At 43.1% G+C, this 26,930-nt stretch overlaps 1 protein-coding gene across 2 annotated transcripts in view; it reads right to left on the bottom strand.

The window, feature by feature from the left end:
- Positions 1 to 21,390, bottom strand: part of ZBTB40 (zinc finger and BTB domain containing 40) — a 34,099-nt gene extending 12,709 nt beyond the window's left edge. Inside the window, exons 1-11 of one of the 2 annotated variants that reach the window (XM_021683532.1) lie at positions 20,677 to 21,390; positions 19,712 to 19,845; positions 11,606 to 11,795; positions 10,844 to 10,986; positions 7,043 to 7,235; positions 5,158 to 5,294; positions 4,550 to 4,751; positions 4,076 to 4,209; positions 2,275 to 2,443; positions 1,508 to 1,975; positions 513 to 719 (exon numbers count right to left, since the gene is read on the bottom strand). In XM_021683532.1, coding sequence (XP_021539207.1) covers positions 513 to 719; positions 1,508 to 1,975; positions 2,275 to 2,443; positions 4,076 to 4,209; positions 4,550 to 4,751; positions 5,158 to 5,294; positions 7,043 to 7,235; positions 10,844 to 10,986; positions 11,606 to 11,795; positions 19,712 to 19,845; positions 20,677 to 21,358 — 2,659 coding nt within the window. In that variant the 5' untranslated portion in view covers positions 21,359 to 21,390. The remainder of the gene's footprint in view (positions 1 to 512; positions 720 to 1,507; positions 1,976 to 2,274; positions 2,444 to 4,075; positions 4,210 to 4,549; positions 4,752 to 5,157; positions 5,295 to 7,042; positions 7,236 to 10,843; positions 10,987 to 11,605; positions 11,796 to 19,711; positions 19,846 to 20,676) is intronic. The other variant, XM_044913899.1, reaches the window with a different exon arrangement.
- Between the last annotated feature and the right edge of the window lie 5,540 nt (positions 21,391 to 26,930).

Below are 26,930 nucleotides of genomic sequence, written 5' to 3'. Positions count from 1 at the left end.
CACTGACCACGCATCTCCCCGCCTCTGAAAGGACTAGAAACCCCTCCTCCATCCTTCATCTGGCTGGGGTTATTCCCTATCCCACTGCCGACGGCTCTGCACTGCATCAGTCTCTACACCAGGGAACCCCTGGCCCATCAGCTCTGGGAGCACAGCAGTTCCAGCTTCGTCACTCGGCCGCGGCCGCTGCCTGACCCATAGCAGGTGCTCAGCCAGGGTTTTTCTCATGCTTGAACTCCACCTCCAAGCCCAAGGAACTCCTGGCTTTCTGCCAAGTCTGCAACTGTACGGTCACAATCCTACCTTAGCTAGCCTCTCTTCGCAAACTCTCACCGTGAGCATCTTACATGCCTGTGTATCTATGTACTTGTGTCATCACTCCAAAGACTTTGCATTGTTTTTTTGTTTTTAATCTACTTGAGATACATGTCATGCCTAGTTCCAAATGGGTTTTGGGGCAGTTCATCCAGTTAAAGTTGGCAGGAAAAATGAAGAAACTCTCCATGCCTTACCTTCTGAGTGCTTCTTCTTGGTGTGGTAGGCCAGGGCAGAAGCCTGGGTGAAGGTCATGAGGCAGTGCTTGCACATGAACGGGCGGTCCCCCGTGTGAAGGCGAAGGTGGTTCTTCAGGGTTGAATTGGCTGCAAACTTGGCCCCACACTCTTCACAGGAGAAAGGCTTCTCGTCAAAGTGCTCTGTCAGTTTGTGGTACTGCATGCCTAGGAAAGTCATGCCAGGGACCAGAGGGACACCAGTCAGCAACGTGAGGACTCCAGCATGAGGACCCGTAACAGCACTGTCTGAGGCCAGACCCCAAGAGGAAGCACAGCATGAACCACAGGACAGTAGGCCATGCTCACTGGGACCTCACTCAGCCATGCTGCTCAGCCGCCTACCGCCCAGCACTCCAGAGGTCACCTTGGTCCCACTCCTGTTTGGGGCAGGCATCAAGTGTTCTGGGTTTATCTTTCCCCTCCCCTCTCTCTCTTAAATAGGATCCACCACCCAGAAACAGTGAAACAAAACTCACTTTTATGTTTCACTGGGTTTATCCAACATCTGGGACAAGGGTAAACAATTTTGACTACACATCCCAGGGTTTCTGTGACTCGTTTATTATCAAGAAATAAGCAATACGTGGAAACCTAAGAGTCAGGTGTTAAATAGCTGGTTATTATTATAAATAATAGTAGCCACAATTTACTAACTCTACTGCAGGCACTGTACGTAGGTGTTTAACTATATTATCTTAAATCTTTATATAATAATTCAAAAAAGTGGGTGGTGTCAGGGTGCCTATTTAACAGATGGGAAAATTAAAGCTCGGAGGGCTGATTCCACAGCTCATGCTTTTCTCAAAACATTACTCTGCCCCTGTAGGAGTCTGCTCTGTTTCCCAGGCCCATCCATAGCCCTTCCTGCACACAGCTAGAGGCAAGGCCTAGAACCCACACTACAATATCCAGAATTCTCACCCTCTGAAATTACTTCGCCTTCTTTAAAGTACCTGAGGCATGGGCAAATTCTCTTCCACAGAGGTCACATGTCACCGGCAGCCTCTTCTTCTTCTTCTTCGGGACATCGGGCTCTCCTCCTGCACCATGAGCCTCCAGCTGATGTTTTTCCAGCTCCTTCTTAGAATCCTTGGTCTCGCTGCACTCCTTACACTGCACCTGTTTGCTCTTGGCCACCCGGCAGCGCTTCATGTGCACCTTCAGGCGGCAGTAGAAATGGAAGCTTTTGTCACAGGCCTTACAGACGAAGCTCTTCTTGGCAGAGTCGGGGGAGGCAGACGTGTCTTTCTCTTGTTGCTCTGGCAAGGAACCGGTCTCGCCTTGACCGCTCTGTTTCCCAGGCTGGCAGCCTTCCTCTGCTGGCTCGGCTACTTTCTCATCTGTTCTGTCGTTGGCTTCACGGTGAAATTTGGTGTTCACCTTCCATCTTTCCCTCCCTCCACTTTCCTGAGTAAGGAAGCCTGCAGACGGAGAAAAACTGCATGGCTCTGGAAATTCTGTGTTTCTACTTTGGTTCCTAACTTTTCTTAAGAGAAGGCTGAAGACTATGTGGGACCCTCTAAAACTCTGGAGTAATACCACTGTCACCTTTACTTTCCAATACATGACCATAGCATCAGTTTACATCTCTGCTTGTGACCTATCTAGGTACTGAGAGCATACCGAATAAGGCGGCAATGGACGAACCCTTCTAAGAACTGCTGCCTCTTCTCTCCAATACGGACACAACCTGCGAGCCCCACCCCACTCTGTTCCTTACCAGTGTATGCTAACTCATGCATGACAGGCTGCAGGTCTGGGAAAGATCTGTGGACGCTGCACAGGAGGTGACATATTTCAATGGCCGGGACAGATTTTTCCATGGCTCTGCTCAGCACTACTTTCAGGGAAGCTTCAGGGCTGGCTGTCTCAGAGGAAATGCTCAGAATCTAAATGAACACCATGAGACAAAGGTTTGTGGTTAATATCAGCAGTATTCTCCACGGTTTTCAACTTAGGGGGAAAAAAAGCTAATTTCAGGAAGGCACTGCTCCATCTATAACAAGTTTACATTTCTTGTGATAAATGTAGTGGAGAACCTTCTTTTCCAGAGAACAGGGAAATTGGCAAAATTTAAAAAAAAAAAAAAAGAAAGAAAAGAAAAGGGAGGCCCGTGTCAAGACAAACGTGCAAATACAAAGAAGGTACCAGCAAGGAAGCACTGCGCATTTTCTACAAGAAGTAACTTTTCAGAAGCCAGGAGTCTCCACAAGAACTTTTCTAGATCTTAATATTAAAAGCTTGGAAAGCTGTAGGATTTGGTAGTTGGTGGCTCTGTCTTAAAGATCAAGATAATTTTTCATAATATATAATTGTCTCAGTGTCTGGAAGTAATTCTGCATGATCAGTGGCCTCACATTTTTAGACCCTTAGATGTACCCTTTTAAACATTTTCTTTCATGAAAAAAAATTCAGCTTTTTAAAGACGGTTCAAATAGGGGCTTTAAAGAGGCCAAGAATTTTATTTCAAAGCCATCCTCTTTCAGAATGTTAGAGCTATCAGCAGAAAGAGTCCGTACACTGAGAAAATAAAGCAAAACCATCCACAGATGGCCAAATGGAATTTTCGTTTGGGAAGACATTTTATTTCTGCTCTTTTCAAGTCTATCTAAATAAACCTAATGTCCCTGGAGGCAGGCCTGAGATTCATTAGCAAGGCTCAAACTCATCAACTGCAGGAGCTCCGTTTCTGAAGCAGGAAGCATGCTAGAGAGAGTCTAGCAGATGCATCCTTCCTGTGAAGCCCCAAAGAAATATGTTCCACCTTCTTCCCATCTGAGAGTCAGACCAAGGTGGCGCTGTCACCTGTGTGGACAGTGTTAGAAACCTGCCCTTCTGCACACCTTCCACGCCTACCTGGATTAAAAAGCATGTACAGGTGAACCTAATTTTAGTCCCTTTATAATTCTTCCCCACTTGACATGCCCATGATCCTGGGCTGGACATTCATGAATCCCCCCACTGTCCCCACCTGGTTTTTCTGGGATGCTGGCCACACTGAGAAGCATTACAGAAAATGAGCTGGCACTGTTTGCTACTGCATATGGGCAAAAGCTTTGTTCTATCTATGTTTATCTTGGCTCTTCCTAGACGCTGGAACAGAGTATGTAATATGACCAACTTTACTTTTCTTCCTCTGAAAGCAGTTGCTTTTGAGAACATGTTAGGGAACAGTATCATGGTTCCCCTTGAGTTTACCGAGGTTTAGGCAAATGAAATACATCTAGGTTTGAGTCACATGAGCCTGGGTTCAAATCCTGACTTCAACTCTGACCAGCTAGAGCATCCTAGACATGTTACTGAACCCCTTGGAGCCTGAGTTCCCTCATCTGTAATATGTGGATGACACCACCCTGCCATGCAGAGTTGGGAGAATTAAAAAACAAAGAAGTGTTGGCTCAGCACGGGGCTCGGCTCGCAAAAGGCACCCCGCATAATCTGGTGCCCCCCTCAGGAACGAGACCATCCAGGGCATTAGCCTGGTAGAACTCTCTGGAACAACAGGTTTTCCCCCGCCGCACCTCCTTCACAGCGTCTACCAGCTGTTCCTCCTCTGCAGTAAAGCACTTGAGTCCCACCCCCTGTTGGATGGCCTCTAGGATCAGTCTGCGATGCCTCAGGACGGCTTCCAAGGCTGCACTTTCTGGGCTGGCCACTGAAAGAAAGGGGGATTGAAAACTCATGAGTGAAGCTATGAGCACCATTTTTCCTTCACCTTTCTCAACTCAACTCTTCACAGGGAGGATACACTTCACCAATCTCCTTCCTGGGGCTGGGAGTGGGGAAAATGGCAAATTAATATAAGCTTAGACTATTTCCTGTGTATTTTATTTTACGAGGTGCACAAACTCCCATGTCCTTGAAAAAAACTGCCAGTCCTTACTTCTGATGGTGGGGATGTGGAAGATGGCCATGAGAGCTGCTGCTCTTTTCTGGCAAGACTGACGCTACTCTCCACTGGGGACAAGGCTCTGACAGAGATCAGGTAGGCCTACCTGCCCGGAAGAAGGCATCGGCACCAGATTCCCTTCGTATTTCCTCCATGAGCAGGTTCAGGGGGCAGGTCTTGGTCTCCTGAGCCACCAGCAGCAATTGCCAAATGGCTGTTGCGGAGAGAGTCTGCTTTTCTAGAACTGCTGACATCAGAGAACTGAAACCACCCGAGCCAGAGTCACGTTTCACGAGCTTCTCCATGACCTTCAAGATGTGGCACAAAAATACATGTAAGGGATCCTCTAGGCGCCAGCCCAGCTGCAGAGCTGCGAGTCTGAGTCCTGGGCTATAGTGGACGTACTTCTGGGGGTTTCTCAACATCACTTCTCAACCGGAGAGACTTTTATAACTGCCAAAGCTCTTCACACTTCCTTCTGAATGCCTTTCTTATTACTGCAGAAATTACAACCTCTGACTTGTCACTCTGCCCTAGAAATCAAATCACCTTGTTTTTCTCCTTCTCTACGGACCCCTTAGCATTTCTCATCACGGCTGTGTGTGTACATTTATGTAAAATACAAATATATTTTTAAAGTATGTATATATGTCATCTTTTTTCCTTCTCTCATTTTACCCACCCTCCCTCCCTCTCCCCCTCTTTTCCTCTTACCTCTCTTTCTCCACGGGCTAAACCCTTCACGTGTGGGATCATTTTTAGTAATATCTGGTTGTCTGTGAAAATCTCCGAGAGGTTTTCATGATACCGCCTCAACAGCTCGGTCCCATAATCATCAGGGCTTGCTTGGACTGCAAGGATATTAGCAAAACAATAATGTTTGCTACAAGAAAATGTCCTTACGGGCTTCTGCTACAGAGGATGAGGGGAGTTACAAATGACAGAGGAAGAGCATTATCACACAAGTGCTCTGTCTCCTCTGCAAGGCAAGTTCGGCTCCTGGCTTGGGGCCTCATATACGTGTGTTCAGATCTCCTTTGGTTTACCCTTAATCACTTGGTGCTTCGGGTCACAAAACCACTAACACTTTCAAAGTCAGCGGTTTGCAAAGTCAGTGATTACTCAACAGGGAGGTAATTAGAAGGCGTGCTTGTAAGAGATTCAGACATACAGATTCAAGGGGTGTTATTCCTCGAGCCTGAGGTTAAGGATCCATGTGGCAATCCAAAATACTAGCAGGCATGAGTCAAGACTCCGGTAGGGAAGCTGACCCATTGTTCTTCATGCCCTTTGAGCCAATCTGTTACTCTCTTTTAAAAGGTCATATTTAATTTCAAAGTAAGAAAAATAAACACTATCAGGCATTTCCTTTGGTTTTATAGATATTTAAAAATGTATTCTCCTCTTTGGCCCAGTTAACTTTGCTTCTGGGAATCATGCCTTAAGAAATGCTCTGGAGGCAAAGAGTCTGTGTACAAAGATATTTGTCACTGTGTCACCTGTGATGAGGAGGGGGAAGAGAACACCTAATATTCACTGAGGACCTATGATTTGCTAAATGCTGCACATACATTGTCTCACAGTCCCCACAAAAATGGATGTGATGGGTGCCATTCTCACCCCCATCTCAGAGAGGAAAAAGCGAGGTTCAGAAGGGTTAAGTCATTGGCTCAGGGTCACACAGCTACAAAATAATCAGGCAGTCTTGACAGCCCTAACCGTTACACCACATGTACCCCTAAACAGGGCATGAGTAATGCATGATATACATCCCTATAATGGAAAACTACACAGCCTTCAAAAATAGGGTTATAGAGCATTTTCTGCAATGTGAGGGAGAAAGTTTATATGACACTGTTAAACAGAGGAAATTATAAAATTATAAAATACAGTAGAATATCTCACCATTGTAAAAATAATGTGACAAATACGTCAATGGGCTAGTACTGACATAATCAACTGGAAGGGTTTGAGGTTGTTTTCTTCTTTATTTTGTAAATGGTTCAAGTCTGTATTGGTATTCGTGATTTTTATAAGCTAGAAGAAAGTTCTCTCCTTTTCCAACTACCCTTTTTCTGAAAACCACCTCGGTCTCAAATGCTCTGGGAATGGGGAGAACTGGCTAGACTTGGTGCATTTTTCTAAGGACTGGGACAGGGACTCCTGTCCCCCCAGACTGAAGGTACACGAGGGGTGGGTAATTCTGGGGACTGCCAGAACCAAACAGCACTCACACGGGAGTGGGAAAATCAAGATCAGAGTCTTGGCTGCTTAGATTTATCAACCCAGCTTGTCAAAATCATGAGCTCTGTGAGCCGGCTGGCTCCTTCGGCATTCCCAGGTGCCAGGTGCCAGCCCTGGAAAAGCCACACCTTCACAAACGCCGAACCACGGGAACATCACGGGGATGCCTGATGGACAAGAGGCGTTCTCAGATTTCAGATCTTAACTCCAGAACTACTGAGAATCACTGCTTTCTGTTGTACAAGGGCATCTCTCACCATTACCTCATCTCCCCAGCATGGAGCCCAAAGGGTGTTGAAGCTCTAATTTTCTGTGGGAGAGGTTCCAGTCCAGAGAGCTGACAATTAACGGATACCTGGGGTGCCTGACGAGGTGGCTAATCGCTGCAAATTCTCCAGCAGAAGGCCCAAGTGTGGTGATGTCGGTTTCACAGCCTGAAGGAGTTTTACCAAACTCTCTGCAGTCAGAGTCTTATCTTCAGACACACTGTGCAGAAGCTTCTCCATCGTCTCCTTGGGTGTCCCGCCCTCGCAGCAATCCAGGATCACCTGCAGCGGCAAGCAATCGGGCAGACAGCGGTTACTGGCACTTCCAGTGCCAGGGGAACCCAGCAAGGCTCTCAGCAGGACGGGGCGCCTGTCCCCGGGTCCCCCTCCGCGGCCTCCGGCACCGCTTATATTCCCAGGGTCTCCTCCTTGTGCTATGTCAGTAAAAAGCCCAAGTTTTCTCCAAACGAACAGCTCTGTGAAAACCCTTCCTCCTCAACTGCAGGTCTGTGTAGACGCTTTGTGGTTCCCCCCCATCCCTCCCCCCCAGTTTGCATTTTGTGAGATTTCTACCCAAAGCCCACATGGCAGCGCAGGCAGCCTACCTCTCCCCCGGTTCTTCAGACTGGGTTCGTTCAGACACAGGGACTGAGAAACAGACGGGCAATTAATGAATACAGCTACAGCGGTTTTCAGCCTCCGTTCAATAACTACATGATTGTGTAAGAGGTTACAATTTCAGGGCAATCCTGTTATTTTACTTCCTTTTACTTAATTTTCATAGCAATTTGAATGTCCAGATAATTTACACATTAGTCTGGTCTCCAAAATAATAGATTTAAAGTGCATTTCTGGATAATTTTTCTTGTAGTTTCTGTATTCTCAATCTCTCTTATCAGCTCCACACACACATGGCTCCAGTCATCATCCCCCACTTCCACCCCCTTGTTCTTCCTTGGTGTGCTGGAGTCAGGAGGGCACAGGGCTCCAGCAAGAGGTTGAACAATAAAACACACGACTGTTATTTTATAGTTATTTTCCTATTACAAGAGAACTATTTCCTAATGTACTACAACTCACTATGTATAACTTGGCTCTTACGGCACAGATAACGTGGGAGGTTATTTCAACACATATAATCTACAGATTCCTTAAGTAACTGAATTTTGAGCTTTCCTTTGGGAAAATACCAGCTTTCAGGAGAAACAGTCAAGCAGATCAGTCACAGTAGCATGCCAGAGGATGCCATTATCAAATTAACTCCCATTTAAAAATAAATTTAGCTATAAAACCAAATTAGTTTCATGTATATGAAAGGAGTATCTATATTATATATATGAAAGGAATGCATACATTATATATTAAGCTGTCATATTCATCAATACAGAACATAGTCATTCTCTTTAATGTCTAATATAACTAGATTCCTACTAAATGAATCATAATTTAAAATTAAAGCACCTGTATCTAAAAACCATGCTGATTTCAGTGCTCTTAGTTCCTAAGCAATGACCTGATACATAATGAGGCAGCCAGATACTGTCCAGAGTGGGTAGGGGCTTTAAAGCCAGACAAGCCTAGTAGGAACCCCAGTCCTAAAATGTACAGCCGGTGTGACCTTCAGTGAGTCCTTTCATTCTTTGAACCTTATCTTCCTCATCTGCGAAAGAAGAGAATAATACCAACTCTTGCACACTTGTTATTAGGAGTTTCTGAAGTGAAGTTGCTATTTGTAGAGCCTGACGTAACGTCTAGGACATACGTGATCTTTAAATGACAGTTGGTATTGATACCCTTAGGCAGCTGTATGCACAGTGGTTAAGAGAACGTGCCGTATTTCCAAGTCTGAGCTCCAGTATGGATGCCCAGCAGCTGTGTCTCTGGGTGAACTGCTTCACCTTCCTAAGTGTCTGTTTCCTCATATTTAAAATGAGGGTAATATCCGTGACTTCATAAAGTTGATGTGAGGGTAGAATTTAGTAATGTTTAAAAGGTCCTCAGCACACTGCTCGGCACACGGTAAGCAGTAAGTTAACAACTGTCATAATTACTATTTTTGTATCTGTTTCCAATCCTGAAGTAAAGACATTTCTATTTACCATTTCTTATAGAACCCAGGGTATGTATACGTAGGGGCCGTGGTGCCTTGATTAGCATCATTCTGTAACAGAAGAGAGTTCTAAAAGGCTCGAGTGCATGTTCCATGTGATGCCCACACACTGTGGCCATTCAATCAACATTCACCTCTATGGTCCTGGTTTATTGTTTCACTTCAGTTTTCATGAGAAGAAGTAGCTTAATGAAGCTCTGGTAGAACCCTAATTCTAAGAGGTGTTTTTGTGATTTGTAACTAATTAAAGTTCTTCTGCTTCAGTCCTTTCTGTCAAGTAAACTGAAAGTGACAGAGGAAAATGACACTGTGGTCTGTCTTGGTGCAGAGAATGAGGCTGAGTCTGGGCTCTTCCTATAAATGCTGTTTTACCAAGATAATGAAACAGTTTAAAGGACACATTCAATCTAGCTAATAAGGAAAAGGTTTGAATGAGTAATCGAATGAAATCCCTAAACAGGGAATCAGGTACTTCTAGAGCTATAAGCAACTTACTTAAACTGAGTGCCTGAAATTACATTCAGCCTTAAGCCTAAGGAGAAACTGGAAGCTTAATCTTATTTTGTATATTACCTTTCTCTAAGAAATTCAAAGGAGTTATAATTTTGGGAACACATAATTTATAAAGTCTAATTTTGACATTAAGGATTGTTCCCATTTTATATGAAAAAACTACAATTTGTGACCACTGAGAAAAAGAGAATTGAGGATCCAGTCTTTACTACTGATCCATTCTACCACTGCTTTCTAAACATTTTCTCTCCCAAACATGTAAGCCACTTCCCAGCTTTAAGAATTGATGCCACAGAAGTTCTCTGTCCCTACTCCTTCCTTCCAGATATAAAAATATTTTTAGCACAAAGTTGAAATCAATAACACCAACAAACACAGTTATCTAGTTGACTTGAGAAGTCATGACAGCAGTTTCATGAGGATTTTAGTAGCTGCTGGTGGGAGAGTAAACTGGTACAACCTTTCTGAAGGGCAATTTGGCAATATATAGCAAACACCTGAAAAATTTTATACTCTCTATTCCAAAATTCCACTTCTTAGAAATTACTCGAAGGAAATAGTTTGAGAAGTATGCAAAGATTTGTGTGCAAGGATGTTCTCTACATCATTTATTATGGCAGAAAGTTGGAAACAAATGTGCAACAACAAACAACTAACGAATTATGGTATGTTCATTAAACAAAATACAACGCAGCTACCAAAGCCCATACTATAGTATGGAAATATATTCACAATACATTAAATAAAAAACCCAAAGTTATTCTGTATAAGCCTATCCCAGGATGACTCAAACGAGAAAAAGTGGGAGCACATGCTCTAAAATGTCAGCAATGATCATCTCTGAGTGGTGAGATGGCGAGAGATTTTTTTTTCTTTTTGCTTGTTTCCCCAATTTTTCCTATAGGTGAACAGTGTATCGTTTCTGTAAAAAAGAAAAGTGCCAAAATTATAATTACAAATGTGCCTAAACGTTTTCACTCCTGGGGCAACTGTTTTACATTAACAACTCACTGAGTCAGAGCAGGACTATCCCCACCCTATCCACATATCTAAACATTTCATCATATGACACAATGTGTAAGCCCCTCAGCCAGCTGCTGCCAAGGGTACAAAGAGACACGGTTCAAGAATGTGAACATCTAGGTGCTTACTATGCAGTAGGTACAAAAACACTGCAAGGGAAAAAGTGCTATGGGCCACAAAGGAGGTTAAAAAAAGTGCTCCATAAACTCAGGAAGGAGGAAGGGATGCTTTACACCACAGTTACCCTTTTCTCAGTGCCAGTCAGGAATTCCTCCTTGGCTGTTTCCAGGAACTCCAGGATAGGTCTCAGCTGTGTGACACACTGGATCAGGTCCTCTTTGTGTTCTAGTAACAGAGCAGACAAGGTCTTTCCCTCCTCTGTGCTCCCTGGGGGAAGAGAGAGTGTGAGAGACGCACAGGAGAAGCTAGTCAATTTGAAGAAAATAACAGCACGGTTTGTCAAGAGAGATCTAACAGAATAGTAAAGTGATTCTCAGCCTATTTTGAGCACCCAAATGCAGAATCTCTTTCTGGAGAGGAAAATACTTTATTATTCTGTTTAAACGCTATGAAAGGAAAAATGTTTCATTTATCTGACGAAACACAAAGCTGCAGAGCCAGGCAGAGGTTAACTTACGGTTGGCAAGGCCACTGCTTTGTACCTAACCCAAACGAGAGAAACTTCGGCCATCAGTGCTGCCAGCAAACCAGTTCACCCTGGGCACTCAAAACATCGCCTGGGATGTGTGGCTTGTGAAGGGCAGGAGAACACTGATGATCCTCTCCAACTTCAAGGTGTCAGACTAGTTAACTAGGGGAGAGGAATGGAGACTCAAATTTAGCTTGTATATATTTAACAGGCAGCTTCTGGAATTATGTGTAGAACTGATGTGAAAATCACTTAATGATAATTAAGCCGCTGAGGAAATGTATCACCGGAGCAAACTTGACAGCACCTTCCCAGAATAAAACTCAAGCCACCCAGGTGGACAGGGTTTTCTCCTACCTTTTGGCTGCACCACGTTGACATCTGGTTTTCTGTCTAACAGTGCTGCCTTTACTGCGGGATTGGAATCTTGGTACAGCTTCAAGAGCGACACGACAGTCTGAACATCCAGGCTCTCATCTCTTACTTTATCCAGGATTCTCTGGAATGCCGAGTGTCCTTCTTCACCCTCAAGACATCCCATTATAGTCTGTGGACACAAGTAACCGGAAAGAGATCAGCCAGCCACAAGAACCCCATGCTCCTTGGATTTGGTGAGTGAGGCCCTCAACAATTTGATCCCTGCCTCTTTGGCCTTTCGTGGTATTTGGCATTCTGATGGCTCCTGTATCACGGCTCTTCTGACTTCAGAACACTGAAGCATTCAGGATGGATAAGCACCCACCTTTCTGATCCCTCCTACTCGGCCTTCCTCACTGGTTCTCCTTCCAAATCCCTAACCATAAGCAGTACCGAAAATTGATCCCAACTCTATTTTTTCTCCTGTATGATCTCCCTTTGGAAAAACTCTTACATATACAGCTTTCATATCACCTCTAGGCCGATAACCCTGAAAACTAGCTCCCTAATGCTAAGCTTTCTGTTTAAATCTAGAGCCACACAGTTTCTACTAGAAATGCCTTATCCTCCAGAGGTCTTGGCACCACATGCCACCATCTGGACTCTTCTAACCCTGGAGTACTAAAATATCAGCAACTCCAGTGGTGAAATAAACAAAATTAGTGGGAGGAAGGCCAACTGGAAGGAAGGGTTAATATTTCTATTTTAGCAATAATAAATTTATTCTAAAAAAATCTGGAACCAAAAGTTAATTTTATGTGCATAGCCTTTATATTTCTACTTGGCAAAACTACAACCTACCTTTGATGTTTTTTAGTGTCAATACTATAAGAGTTTCCTCACAAGAAAGCAAAAAGTTATGGTTTTCTGCACATATACCACACACACACATACAACATGAAAGGATCTCATGAATATCTATACTTGCAAAGTTCAGCTAGACAGTTATTATAAATTCTGGTAGTAATTATAGGTTTAAAATTTTTGTTTAGAGAGATTTTTATCTTTCTCTCCTCCTCCCAAATAAACAGAAATTATGAACAAGTTAGACTGTGTTTCTTGGCTTTGCTTAAGCTTGCTTCCTGATCACAGAATGAACATATAAAGCCAAGTTAAACTTAAAAAAAAAAAAAAAAAGGCTCCTATATTTTTTAGTAATATACAAAAGTAAATTCAGATAAAGCCCAGTTTTGGAATACACATTAACTAAATTAAGTAACTTCCATGAACCTGAGTAAGTCATCTTGTCTACATTTTGAAAATAATAAACAAATGAAATACCAACTCAGCTGAATGCTTACTCGCTTTCAGCCATATTCATTCAACCTTCCATGCTCTTTTTAGTCACCCTAAAATCTCTTTAAGGAATGCCTTTTCCCTGACAGCAGTAGGGACCTGTGGTAGGCAGCCTCGAAATGGTTCCTAACATCCCTGCCACCAGGTATTCATGCCCTTGGGCTGAACCTGATGTCGTGCTTCCAAGGAAAAGCATATGGCAAAAGTAATGGAGGGCACTTCTGAGGCTCAGTCACCATGACTTCCCTCTTGTCCATGTGGGCACTCTCTACCTTCGCTCTGGAGGCAAGCTGCCATGTTGTGACCTGCCCTACAGAGAGGCCCACGTGGCAGGGAAAGGATGTCTCTGGCCAACAATCAGTGAGTGAGCTTGGAAGTGAAACTTCAGAATCCTGCCAACACTCACATGAGTGCACTTAGAAGGAGACACTCCCCATCCCCACCCCACCCTCGCCCTCCTCCACTCAAGGCTGAGCTGTCTGCAGCCTTGTCTTGGACCTTGAGCCAGGGACTCTGCGAAGGATGCCTAGATACCTGACCCACAGAAATGGTGAGGTAATAAGTGTGTGTTCTTTTAAACTGCTAAATGTTAGGGTAATTTGTTATTCGGCAATAGATACCTAATACGGACCCTCTCAATGCTAATGCCCTCAGTAAACATGTTTTTCTCTCTTTATTTCTCCTTTCCTTCCGCCTTTTCTTCGATGCATCTTAACGGACACAGCATTTAGCCGTCTTCTATCCTAGGCCAGTGTGCTTTCACCTGAAGCTCTCTGAATCTCAGTATCCAATTTGTCTGGCATTATCATTTGAGCCGGTGGGGAAGAGGTGCTTTCATCAATGGTGGCATCTGATGCACTTCTCATTATCCTCTCTGCTGTCTCCTCCTCTGCAGAACTGCTCAGCAGTGAAATTAAAACATTTGTTAACTTCATTGCTCAGCAGTGACACTAAGGTGTGACCATCTGGGAAGAGGAGCAGGGGTGAGAGGATGAAAGGGCCAGAGGGAGCAGTCAGCTGCCTGGACAGCCCTGCTCTTTGCTCTTTCTTCCAGAACCTACTGGGGACCTGGCACCAGAGCCAGCGTTTTAACTGTTACTCCATCAGCCCCCTAAGCTGCCTGGGGCTCCTCCGTGCAGTGAGCCCTTTTCTGAAGTAGTGTATCTGCCTAAACAGAGGGCGTCCCATATTGTGGCAGACTGAGGTTCACTGACTGCTACCATGTAACAGAACTCTAAGACATGAGCCCAAAACAGAGTTTTGCTCTTTAAACAAACATTTGGAATTCCTTTGATTCTTAGAGTTAAAGGTACTTCAATAAATTCATACCAAATTATGGTCACACATGTAATCAACATACTTTGATTTATGAATGAACTATAGGTCAATATATTTAAAGATGGGACAGTTTCCTTTCCTTTTAAAATTTAAGCTTTGCCTTACACTAAGGTCTTTTAATTGAATTTACTTATTTTCCCAACTGTCTGCCTACTGCCTTTGGATTTGTTTGAGTTATGCTGTGTTCTTACTCACCCATGTCTCCCCTGAATGCCAAGGGCCAGATGATGGCACTCATCACATAGACCACAAGAGCTCGACATCATCCCAGACACTGTGTGTATGCGCCATCTACTTAACTCCTCACATCAGTCCTAGGAGGCATTATTACCACAACTACTTAAATGAGAGAGAGGTGAAGTAACTTGCCTGAGGTTGCGTGGCCAGTAAGTAGAGTACCAGGGAAGAAACCCTGAGCTTATTCCAGTGACTCAGCACCCCTTTCACCAGTTCCCACCCCTAGATTTTGAGTGTAACCAAATCCATTTACACTGCATTCTCCTGGACTTACTAGAGTCAACATCATGTGGAACACTGGGTCATAGCTAGATAATCTGTACAATTCCTCCTGGTCCCAGTGATTTGTATACAGACTGGTACACAGTAGATGCTTCATAAATATTTGTTTAACCAAATGAATACCTTGCCATATTCCCTTGCCATAAAACCAATAGCCTTTCTATCAATGGCTGCATTATCTTAGACTTCATAATTAGCACAGAGAAGATATGGCAAAACAACAACTTACTTCCATTTCTCATAGACCTGTAAAATGAACCCTACACTGTCAGTGAACACAGTCCACAAAACACAGACCTGCACTTCTTGACAAATCTCCAAAGTAGTGACATGGTTGAAAACATCAGATTCACATAGGAGAGGAGACTTGTTTGCCTTTGAAACAAAGTTGAAAGAGAAAAAAAAGCTACTAGGCCTTAAGCTTTGGGAGTCTTTCTAGAACTTTAGGTGAAAAGTGGATCAAACAGCAAGGAAATCAATAGTAGAAGTTATCTCTTTATTCTAGTCAAAGATTCGCTTTGCTATATACACAATTAATTAAAAGCAGGAACATGGCTAGGAATAAAGAAAGAAGACAATTAAAAGTTCCTGCATAAAAGCTAAAAAAAATTATGAGCTTGCCTTTAAACACAGGATTTGCTCAGCTCAGCCAGAAAGCCTGTTAGGTCAGTATCTGCTTTCTCTAATGGGTAGGGATATTACACCGAGATAAAGATGGGCAGAAGCCACTTTCCCATCCCAGCACCCAAGAGATTTCTCCTTAATCCTGATTAAGGTTTCACACAATCCAAGCGGCCCAGCCTCGTCCCATGTTGCTGCAATCACTGTTCAGGGAATGGCTTTGCCACCTTTCAACATTTATCTCAGGAAATAAAATAAGCAGGACACTAATTAGTTCGTGGTGTCCTCCTGAAACTCGGGGCGGTCCAGGCCAGGTGCACACCTTGTATCTGTGTTTCAGAAAAGGAACAGGCTGGTCCATCTCAACCAGAACACTCACAGGCCTTCACAAGCCTCCAAATTTCACATCTAAGCACAGATCATTTTTAACATTAAGCTGTCTTTTTAATGTTGTGCCGATTAACCACATAACAGCAAAAAAAGCATTCAAAGCTCCTTGGGAGCTAAAACTCTTTAAACAGAAAAACAACAAACAAACCCCCAGCCTTTACAATTGGAGCTGAAATGCAGACTGATATTCCAAGTGAACAGTTTGCAAATGCTTTCAGTACTGAGGCCTTTTGGGGATTCCCATAGTTTGGTGACTCCAAAAAAATAATTACATATGTGGCAGGACTTCTCTGCTGTCAAGACACTCTATAGGGATAGGGATCCAGTTTTATTTATATGTATTTTCCTAGCAACCAGCTCAATGCCTGGCACACACCAGATGCTCAGTAAATATTTGCTGAATCAAGGGGTAAGCAAAGAATAACACTTGGGGAAAAATGTGTACTCGGTGGCCCCTCAAAACACTGAGGTGTCAGCACAGACACTGTGACAGCTGCCATCATACACTAAGAACTGTGCAAGCCATTAACTTCTCTAGCAGTGCTTCCCAGAAATGTGGTCTACTGATACCAAAACAGCAACACGGGGAGCTTGTTAAAGATGTAGATCCCCAAGCTCTACCACAACCTAAGAATCAGACTCTCTGGAAATGAGATGTACATTTTAACAAGTGCACCGGATGATTTTTATATACACTGCACCACTGTTCTAGAGACTGATGGCTTTGTACCAGACACTACCCCTTCAGTTCAGGAAGGTACTTCCAAATGGGTAATGGCCCCTATTTGAAAGCATGACTTACAAATTAAGCTTAAAGTAACAGCAATCCATCTCATGTGTCAGAACAAATGACCATGGCACCAGGATATTATAAGGCATTAAGTAAAAAGGGGGTTTCAAGGTCAGCTAAGTCTAAAAATACAAAGTTAACGTATAAACAAACAATAGCAGTCACCACCAATTGAGCTCCTTCTCTGTGCCTGGCATTTTAATGTGAGTTTTCCATCAATAATCTTTATTAATTTCAAAATGATCCTGTGATGTAGGTGACAACATTCCCATTTTACAAATTAGGAAATTAAAGCTTACAGAGATTAAGTAGTTTGAGGTCACAACACTAGCAAATGGTAGAGCTGAATAACTAATTGTATATCCACTAAATGGAACTCTGCTCAGGCATAAAAAGGAATAAATATGCAACAACATGAATAAACCTCAGAAGAATTATGCTGAATGCAAGAAGCCGGACCCAAAAGAATATAGACTGTATGACTCCCTTTATACATATAATACTCTAGAAAATGCAAATTCATCCACAGAGAGAGAGCAGGTCAGTGTCACCTGGAGATGGGCAGGTTGAAAGGGGTAGGAGGGAGGGATTACCGAGGGCATAAGGAAACTTAGGGGTGGTGGATATGTTCAGTATCTTGCTTGTGGTGATGGCTTCAGGTTTTAAAGCTTATCAAACTGTACACTTTAAATACATACAGCTTGCTGTATGTCAATCATATCTTAATAAACTGATCTAAAAGAAAGTTAAAAAGAGAAAGAGAAGCACAGGGCCTAAGTACAAAGCAGTACTTTACCAACTCTATATACTTTATTTAATGGAAGCTTATGCTCTTCAAACATTTCTTCTCTCTTTCTTTCTGCAGCTGAAAGGCTTATTATGGAATATAACAGAATCAGTTTTAAATACCACCACCAAGTGATTTGTAGAGCTCTTACTCTGACCTCTAAAACCGAGGAAGAAATAACATAAGCCTATAATGATCCCCAACAGTGAATCAGTGTTCTTTCTAAGTACTACTAATGTTATTGTCACCAAAAGATTAGGACAAGAATTGGGAGGGGAAAAAAATGTTGGATGAAACCATGTACAGCAAAAATTTCTTGAGCACTTGTTATTTATTTATTTATTTTTTAAAGATTTCATTTATTTATTTGACAGAGAGAGAGAAGAGCACAAGCAGAGAGAGAGGGAGAATCAGGCTCTGCACTGAGCAGGGAGCCCGATGCGGGACTCGATCCCAGGACCCTGAGATCATGACCTGAGCCGAAGGCAGACGCTCAACCAGCTGAGCCACCCAGGCGCCCCTGAGCACTTGTTATTTGCCAGACACTTTTAGGTATCAGCATTAGAAAAAAAATGCTTAACACACAGTTCAAGTGAGTATCCAGGCAACCCTAATAATCTGAGTACTGCTGATCTATGCTGCTGCTCCTTGGGCACCAGAATTAAGTAGAGAGGAAGTCCCAAGAGGGAAAATGAAGAGGTGTGTCTCTAAGCCATCCAGGTAACAAACTTGTAACAAAAACGATAGATTGAACAGTTAAGAGAACATCCACGCGCAAAAATATAAAACCATAATGTCCTTCAGCATTATCGGTATAAAGAATATCAAGGTTTTACAACTTGTCACCTCCCTAACAGAGTCATTGGGGTTAACCCAGTGTTATGAAAAGCTGTTCTTTCAAGAAAGTAATTTACAGTCAACTGTCAATTAACCATGGTTAAAAGAAATACCTGACCTTGAATTGTTGTTGTTGCTGTTTTAAAGTCACTTGCTATGAATCTGGGAAATACTTATATAGTAGAAAGGCATTCACTGCTTGAATGAAGGTAACTAACAGACATGCAATTGCCTACAGCAACATGGGAGGCCTCCCACCACGCAGATGAGCAAGCCTGCGGGGACAGTGCCCACCGGCTCTGCCAGCCCCGCTCAGCACGGGACACACAGCTGGGGGAAAGGCGAAGCAAGAGGAGTTCTAAAGTGGCTGTGGACGTTCAAGGGATGGGAAGTCAGGTAGTGAGGAAGCCCACCTGTGGGGATGCGTCTCACTGAGATATTGAAAGAAAGAAAAGGCCAGTTATTTAAGAAATAAGAGCTTGATAACCACTGGGCCGTTGTTGGGCCGTTCCTAAACACTTCTACATACAAGACATACATGTATCATTTTCCCCTACTGGCAGTAAAACCCAGTGTGCAAGGGAACCGCTCTAAAGTCAGAATGCTTGAGTTTGAATTCTTGCTCAGTCCTACAAGCTCTGCGGCCTTGGCCAAGTTATATACCTGAAACCATTTTTCTCATCTGTAAAATGGGGCTAAAAAATAGTAAAATAGTACCCACCCTGGTGATTTTTGTGAGAATTAAATGTGGTAACATGTGTGCCAAGCATAGCAAGGTAAGTATTCAATAAATGTCCACCGTTAGTGGTTTTATGTCAGAAAATGGCCACTGTATTCTTAAACATTGGATGCAATTTACTATGTAAGGTTTACATTAAGTCCATTTCATACCTTGTTTTGAGTATTTCTTATTGTTCTGCTCTGGTTTTTATCATTCAGTCTTGATTTGGGGTTATCCATGACTACTTTCTGCCTCATTTTATCCTGATTAATCAGGAGGAAACGGTATGATCAGTTAAGCATCCTGGATCAAAACTGGTTGTAAGCCTGGTGATCAGAATATAACTTAGTTTTGAAAGCATCTTGCCTAGTACTTTTGCAAGAGTGCCCTTTAGAAAATAAATGTCAAAAAAAAATTAAAGTTTGAGGGACGCCTGGGTGGCTCAGTCAGTTAAGTGTCTGCCTTTGGCTCAGGTCATGATCCCAGGGTCCTGGGATCGAGTCCTGCATCGGGCTCCTTGCTCGGCGGGGAGCCTGCTTCTCCCTCTGCCTGCCGCTCCCCCTGCTTGTGCTCTCTTTCTCTCTCTCTGACAAATAAATAAATAAAATCTTTAAAAAAAAAATTAAAGTTTGAAAAAACTAAGACCCTGGAGTATTTTGCATTTTCATAGTTCTGCCCCGTATGGGAAGCTGGTCTGGCATCCAGAGAACACTACATCCGCAAACAAATAAAACTCATGGTACCTACCTCCTCCTGTGCACCTTTAATTTCCGAACATTCTTCTAGTCTTTTTAAAACATCCTGGGTAACCAAGAGTGCATCAGAGAAGACACTTTCATTCTCTAGAAGAAAATTCAGCTGATGGTGTTTCCTCTCATACTCTGAGTACAAAACAAAATAAAAAAAAAATATCAGTGATTCATTACTTGAGATGATTTTTAAAAGTTTAAGCTGACAACCTTTAGGTCGTATGCTGCATTTATAACTGACACCTAGCACATCAGTTGTGGGTAACAGAAAACAGTGTCCCTACCAGCTTCCTCCTCTGTGCCGTCCTCATCCTGGTTAGAATAATGGGTAAGCAACAAAACTGGTATATCGGGGGTGCTTAGGTGACTCAGTAGGTTAAGTATCCGACTCTTGATTTCGGCTCAGGTCGTGATCTCAGGGTCGTTGAAACCAAGCCCTGAGTCAGGCTCCGCACTGGACATGGAGCCTGCTTGGGATTCTCTCTCCCCATCTCACTCTGCCCCTCCCCACTCGCTCTCTTTTTCTTTCTCTCTTTCTCAAAACAAAAACACCCCTGGTACATTGTTATTTTAGTATTGCTTTTCTGCTCTGTAGCTCATCCTCAGCCTTCCATCACTCAAAAACACAGACACTTTAAAAAAAGAAGAATGACCCCTTGGGGTGCTTGGCTGGCTCAGCTGGGGGAGCATGCGACTCGTGATCTCAGGGTTATGGGTTCGAGCTCCATGTTGGGTACAGAGATGACTTAAAAAAAATAAAATCTTAAAAAAAGAAGAAGAAGAATACCCCAGTGGGAGTTTTGCTTTGGATTCTGTGTTGGATTGGACTGGATTTTGGTTTCCTATCTAGCAGTGGATTTTAGTAAATTTATCATTGAAACAAAAAAAATTCATAAAGATCACTGGATGTAGTAATTGACAATAGAAGGACAGATTATAAAAGAACTATTAAATGAAGATTACCTGGCTCTGTGCTTGCCCCCTTTGCCTCTCTAAAGGCTTGTACAGCAGGAGAGGGGGAACAAACTTCAGATGGACGAGGAGTCTCTACTGGGGTGTCTATGTTCCCCTGCATCTCCTGGGCACTGGAAGGCCCCATACTCATCTCTCGTGTGTCCTCAGTCTCGGCTTTCACAGGGCCCCCTAGAGGGGCAGAAGCCTCCAGGGAAGGATGAGACTCTGCAGCGCCCTCAGAGGCAAGGATTTCTACTTCAGGCTTCTCCGGTTCCTTCCTGAACGCCTCTGAGGATGGTACGGAGACATCCCTTACCACCTGACCCTGAACAGAGCAGTTCACAAGGCTGGTCAGAAGATTTTTACAACTAACGGCCACATCAAACATCTGGAGGCTGTCGGCCAGAGAGATGATTTTGGAGAAGTTGTGCTTGCCCACGGGTAGTTTGCCAGTGTACATCATTTCTAACAAGAGGGCAAACTCCTCGGGGCTCACCACAGACGCATCGATGGAGATGGTGTCTGTGTTGTCCAGCAGGGTTTTGAACAGGAGGCTGGCCGCAGCCAGGACGAGCTTGTGGGCCCTGAAGTAAATGGCACCGATGGAAATGGTGCAGTCACAGAACTGCTGCTCCTTGCACAGAGTGTAGAGCTGCTGCAGCAGCTGCCGGCTGTAGTTGGGGAGCTCCATCGCCTCCACTCTGCCCCTGAGGAGTTCTTGCCCTCTCTTCTTCCAGAACCCACTCTGTGAGGATCAGTGCTGTCTCCTAGAGAAACCCCAAAAGTGCTATGTTAATATATCACAAGCACACCGGGAAAGACCTTGAACGAAATATTCAAACAGTCAACTCACACATGCGTTCGCCCAATGTTGCTCAACAGGAGGGGCGCTGCGCCAGGGACGCTAGATTAATAACGCTGACGAGAGCGGTCACGGGCGTAATGCTATGAAAGGGATTATGCTTCATGCTTCATCTGGACAGTCTCACTGGATCCTCACGATGACTCAATGGAAAAGATACCATACCTTCCCCATTTTACAGATGAGACTGAAGCTTAGAGGTACTGAGACAACCAGCCTGAGGCAAAGGAGCCGTTAAATGGCGTTTGTGTATCACCCACTTCAGGGCTGTAGATAATACACTGCTGGATGCAGTCCTGCTTCCAGTGAATTCTCAGCCAACGGAAGGAGGCAACTATATAAACAGATCTACAACACAATGTCCTCATCTCATTGGACTTATCTGCAACACGCACACAGGTCGTCACTCCCTCCCGCTTCAAACACATGTTTCGCTCGCTCCTGCTCTCTCTGGTTCTCCCGTGACCTCCCGAGCCACGCCTTCCCAGCATCCTTTGCTGGGTCCTCTGCATCATGTTGGCCTTTACAGTTTGGAATGCTCCAGGACTCAGTCATCTCCCCTTTCGTCTTCTGTCTCATCCGATTCCACACCTTTGAAATGTCAATGAATGCTGACAGCTTGCAGGCTGACATCCTGAGCTCGGGCCTCTCCTCTGGAGTCCAGATGCACACCTCCAGCTACCCGTTCAGTGTCTCCGATCAGAGGCCTGATGGGTGGCTTAAACTTATATCCAAAACTCTCCTGCCATCTTCCTACTCCACAGCAATTTTGTCTTTCTAGAAGTCATCCTTGACTCCAGGGTTTTTCTTATACTCCTTATCCAATCCTTTATAAATCCTGTTGGCTCTACCTTCAAAATATACCCCAAACCCAATCACTTCCTGCTGCCTCCACTGGCTCTGCGCTCGTCAGTCTAAGCCTCCATCACTTTGGATCTGGCCTATTGCAGCAGTCTCCTCTAACTGGTCTCCACACTCCTGCCCCTTTCTAGCCCCACCCCTACGCCACCCTACCTCAATCCAGGAGTCAGAGGGCTCTTTTTGGCATGCAGCCAGAGCTTGTCCCTTCTTTGCATAGAAGCCTCCCTGGCTTCTGGTCTCAGAGTAAATGCAAAAAGCCAAAGTTCTTCTAATGGCCTACACCGCCCTCATAAGCTGGCTGGCATTAACTCTCTACGCCACCTTCTACCACCCTCCCCCTTACCCATTCGGCCCTAAGCACACTGCCTTCCTTACCGATCATGGAACAGTCTGTAGATGTTCATCTACAGGTGTCTCCACACGTGTGCATGGCTCACTCTCCCTTCCAGCAGGTCTCTGCTCTAAGGCCACATCATTACTGAGGGCTCCCCTGACCATGTCCTTTAAATACCAGCCTCCTGGTATTTAAGAGATACACGGGCCATGCTTAGGAGCTTGGATTTATCCGAAAGGCAACAAGGAGCCACTGAAGGGTTTGAAAGGCTTTAAGCAGGGAAGTCACATGGTCAAAGATGCATCTTAAATGGATCACCTAAGTGACATCTGCACAGAATTGAGGGGGATAATGCTAGAGACAGGCTCTATTATTGCAGGAGTTCAGAGATAAATCAATGAGGACTTTGACCCACAGAAGGGGCAAGAGAAGAGAGAGAAAGAGACAGCCAAAAATATTTAGAACATGTAACTGTCATGATTTAAAGTCTGAGTAGATGTGAGGGAAGAGAGAGACAGCTCCCAGGTCCTGGTCTGGTTGAGTGGGAGTGGATGCTGAGATGATCCAGATAACATAAGAAAACAGTCTTGGGAAGAAGACATGTGGTTCAGTTTTGGGTTTGAGGATCTTATGATGATAGCCAAATCCTATAATCTCACTTGTATAAAGAAAATAAAATAAAAAAAAAAAAAGAAAGAAAATAAAATACACTGACAAAAGGGTGGAAAGCCAAACGTCAAAATAACACTGGCTGCCTTCTTTATTAGCAAGATTGTGGGTGATCCCCTTTCCCTTCCACCACTATTTCACTTTCCCACATTTGAAGCTGAAAGATAAAAATAAAAATAGGGGTGCCTGGGCAGCTCAGTTGGTTCAGCATCCAACTCTTGATTTTGGCTTGGGTCATGATCTCAGGGTCATGGGATGGAGCCCACGTCTGGCTCCGTGCTCAGCACTGAATCTGCTTGTCCCTCTGCTCCTTCCCCCACTCATGCTTGTGTGCTCTTTCTCTCTTTCAAATAAATAAATAAAATCTTTAAAAAAAAATAAAAATAAAACTATTTCCAAGTTCTGGCTTCTGGTCTGGCCCGTAAGAAGCTTAGGAAGTCACCATTCCATCCTGACAACGGTAAAAAGCTAAACAAATGGAAAGATCAACAACTCTTCTTAGATCTGTCAGAGAACTGAGGTCACAGGGCAAAACTGCTGTCCCCCAAACTGGAGAAAAAGGCAGAGAGAGAGAATCATAACTTCTCAGAGCAGAAACCCACCAACAGATACATCCACTGGGAACTGGTACCAGAAAAGGAAAACAAAAACTGAAATTGACAAATTGCTGGAGGCTCAGGGTGGACAAGTCTGAGTTAAAAACTCCAGAGGGACCAAGTCATAACTTTTGAGTTTTACCTCTAGGAGCTCTAAGGGGTGAATACAGGCGAAAAATTCCCTCCTGCTTCTGGAAGGAGCGGGGGAGAACTAACCATTTTGAAATATGCCAGAGCACTCTGTTCTTAACAAGGCCTAGCTTCAGGAGAAACTATTTTACCAGATTCCAACCTAACTGGGGGAAGAGAAATACCCTTCAGGAGGGGATGAACTGAAAAACATTGGTGAAGTTCATAGCCCTGGGGCACAGGCTCACCAAGAGACTGAGACCTAATCATCGGTCTATAAAACACTTCCTCCCCTACATCTTACCATCCCATCACTATACGCTTATTTACCACAATTCCTTTTACCCAGTACTTTATGTCTACCTTTCAAGAAAAAAATATGAGACACACTAAAAGGCAAAAACACAGTCTGAAGAGACTGAACAAGTATCAGAACCACAGTCAGATACGTCAGAAATGATCAGACCAGGAATTTTTAAAAACTGTAATGCTAAGGGCATTAATGGAAAAAAGCAGACAACATGCAAGAACAGATGAACAACGGAAGAGAGATGTAAATTAAAAAAATGAAAAAGAAATGCTGTAAGTCAAAAACAACAAATTAAGAATGCCTTTGATGTGCTCATTAGTAGACTGAGAAAAGCTGAGGAAAGAATCTCTGAATTTGAGGATATAATCAGAACAGAATATCCAAGATTTTATTTACTTGAGAGTGAGAGCATGAGCAGGGGTAGGAGCAGAGGGAGAGGGATAAGCAGGTTCCTTGCTGAGTGGGGAGCATGACACAGGGCTCAATGCCAGGATCCTGAGATTATGACCTGAGCCGAAGTCAGACAGACGCTTAACCTACTGAGCCACCCAGGCACCCTGTCATTGATTTTGAATTTAATTCCATTGTTGTCTGAGAGCAGAGATTGTATGGTTTCTTATTTTTTTTTAAATTTGTTAAGGGTATTTTTTGGTCCAGAATTGGTCTATCTTGGTACTGTTCCATGTGATCTTGAGAAGAATGTGTAATCTGCTGCTGTTAGATGAAGTAGTCTATAGATGCCCATTATATCCAGTTGACTAATAGTGCTGTTGACTTCCACTATGTTCTTATTGGTGTTCTGTCTGCTAGGTCTGTCCATTTCTGATAAAGCGATGTTTAAAGTCTCCAACTATAATAGTAGATTCACCTAATTCTCTTTACAGCTCTTTCAGTTTGCCTTCCTTGTTTTGATACTCTGTTGTTAGGCATATGCACGTAAGAGATTATGTTTTCTTGAAGTATTGACCCCTTTTTGATTATATAATGCCCCTCTTTATCCCTGATAACTTTGCTTATTTTGAAGTCTGTTCTGTCTGAAATTAATATAGCTACCCCTGTTTTCTTTTGATTAGTATTATCATGATATATCTTTCTCTATTCATTTGCTTACACTTAGGCGTATCATATTCAAACTACAAAAAAATGAAAGCTTAAAAAAAAAATCTCAGAAAAAGAGGAAAAAAAACCCCACTTTACCTGTAGAGGAGCAAAGATAAGAATCACGTCTGATTTCTCCTCAGAAACCATGCAAGTAGGAAGAGAATAGAATAAAATAATTGAAGTGTTGAGAAGGAAAAAAAAAAAAAAAACCAAACAACCTAGAATTCAAACTACATAAAAGGTGCTCAGAGAACCTTTAAAAAAAAAAAAAAACCTCTCAGCAAACTAGGAATAGGGAGAAACTTCTTCCATTTGATGAAGAACATCTACAAAAAAAACCAAGTTAATGTTATAGTTAATAGAGAGAAACTTGAAGCTTTCTTGCTAAAATCAGTAATAAGGTAAGGATGTTCCCTCTCACCACTGCTTTGCAACATTATACTGGAAGTTCTAGCTAATTAATGAAACAAGAAAAGGAAATAAAAGGAATATAGGTTAGGAAAAAAGGAATAAGACAGTCTTTGTTCACAGATGATATGTTTGTCTATGTAGAAAATCCAAAAGAATCAACAACAAAAAAACCCTAATAAGCAATTACAGCAAGACTGCAGGGTACAAGGTAAATATACAAACATTAATCACTTTCCTATATATCAGCAATGAACTGGAACTTGAAGTTAAAACATCACCATTTAAGGGGAGCCTGGGTGGCACACTTAAGCATCCAACTCTTGGTTTCAGCTAGGTCATGATCTCAGGGTCATGAGACTGAGCCCCGCATTGGGCTCCGTGCTGAGTGTGAAGTCTGCTTAAGATTTTTCTCTCCCTCTACCCATCCCCATCACATGCTCACGCTTGCGTGCACACTCTCTCTCTAATAAATAAATAAATCTTTTAAAAATTAGTATTTAATTAGCACCTAAAAATGAAATATAAAAAATAATTATGGATAAGTCCAATAAAATAAGTACAAGAGTTATATGAGAAAAACTACAAAACTCTGACGAGAGATATCAAAAAAAAAAAAAAAACACTAAGTAAATGGTGAGATGTTCCACGTTCATGGACAGGAAGACTCAGTACTATCAAAATTTCAACTTTTCCCGACTTGACTAGATTCAACACAATCCTAATCAAAATCCCAGCAAGTTATTTTGTGGATATTGACAAACTGTTTCTAAAGTGTATATGGAGAGGCAGATTAGCCAACTCAGTACTGAAGGAGAGTAACGAAGCTGGAGGACTGACACTATTCAACTTTAAGATTTACTACAAAGCTATAGTAACCAAGACAATGTGGTATTGGTGAAAGAACAGATAAATTAGCTCACAAAAATAGTCAACTAATCTTTGAAAAAGAAGCAAAGAGTACAATGCAGCAAAGATAGTATTTCAACAAAT

Source organism: Neomonachus schauinslandi, chromosome 4, assembly GCF_002201575.2.
Source record: "Neomonachus schauinslandi chromosome 4, ASM220157v2, whole genome shotgun sequence".
Taxonomy (NCBI): Eukaryota; Metazoa; Chordata; class Mammalia; order Carnivora; family Phocidae; genus Neomonachus; species Neomonachus schauinslandi.
This window is presented reverse-complemented; position numbering and strand designations above follow the sequence as displayed.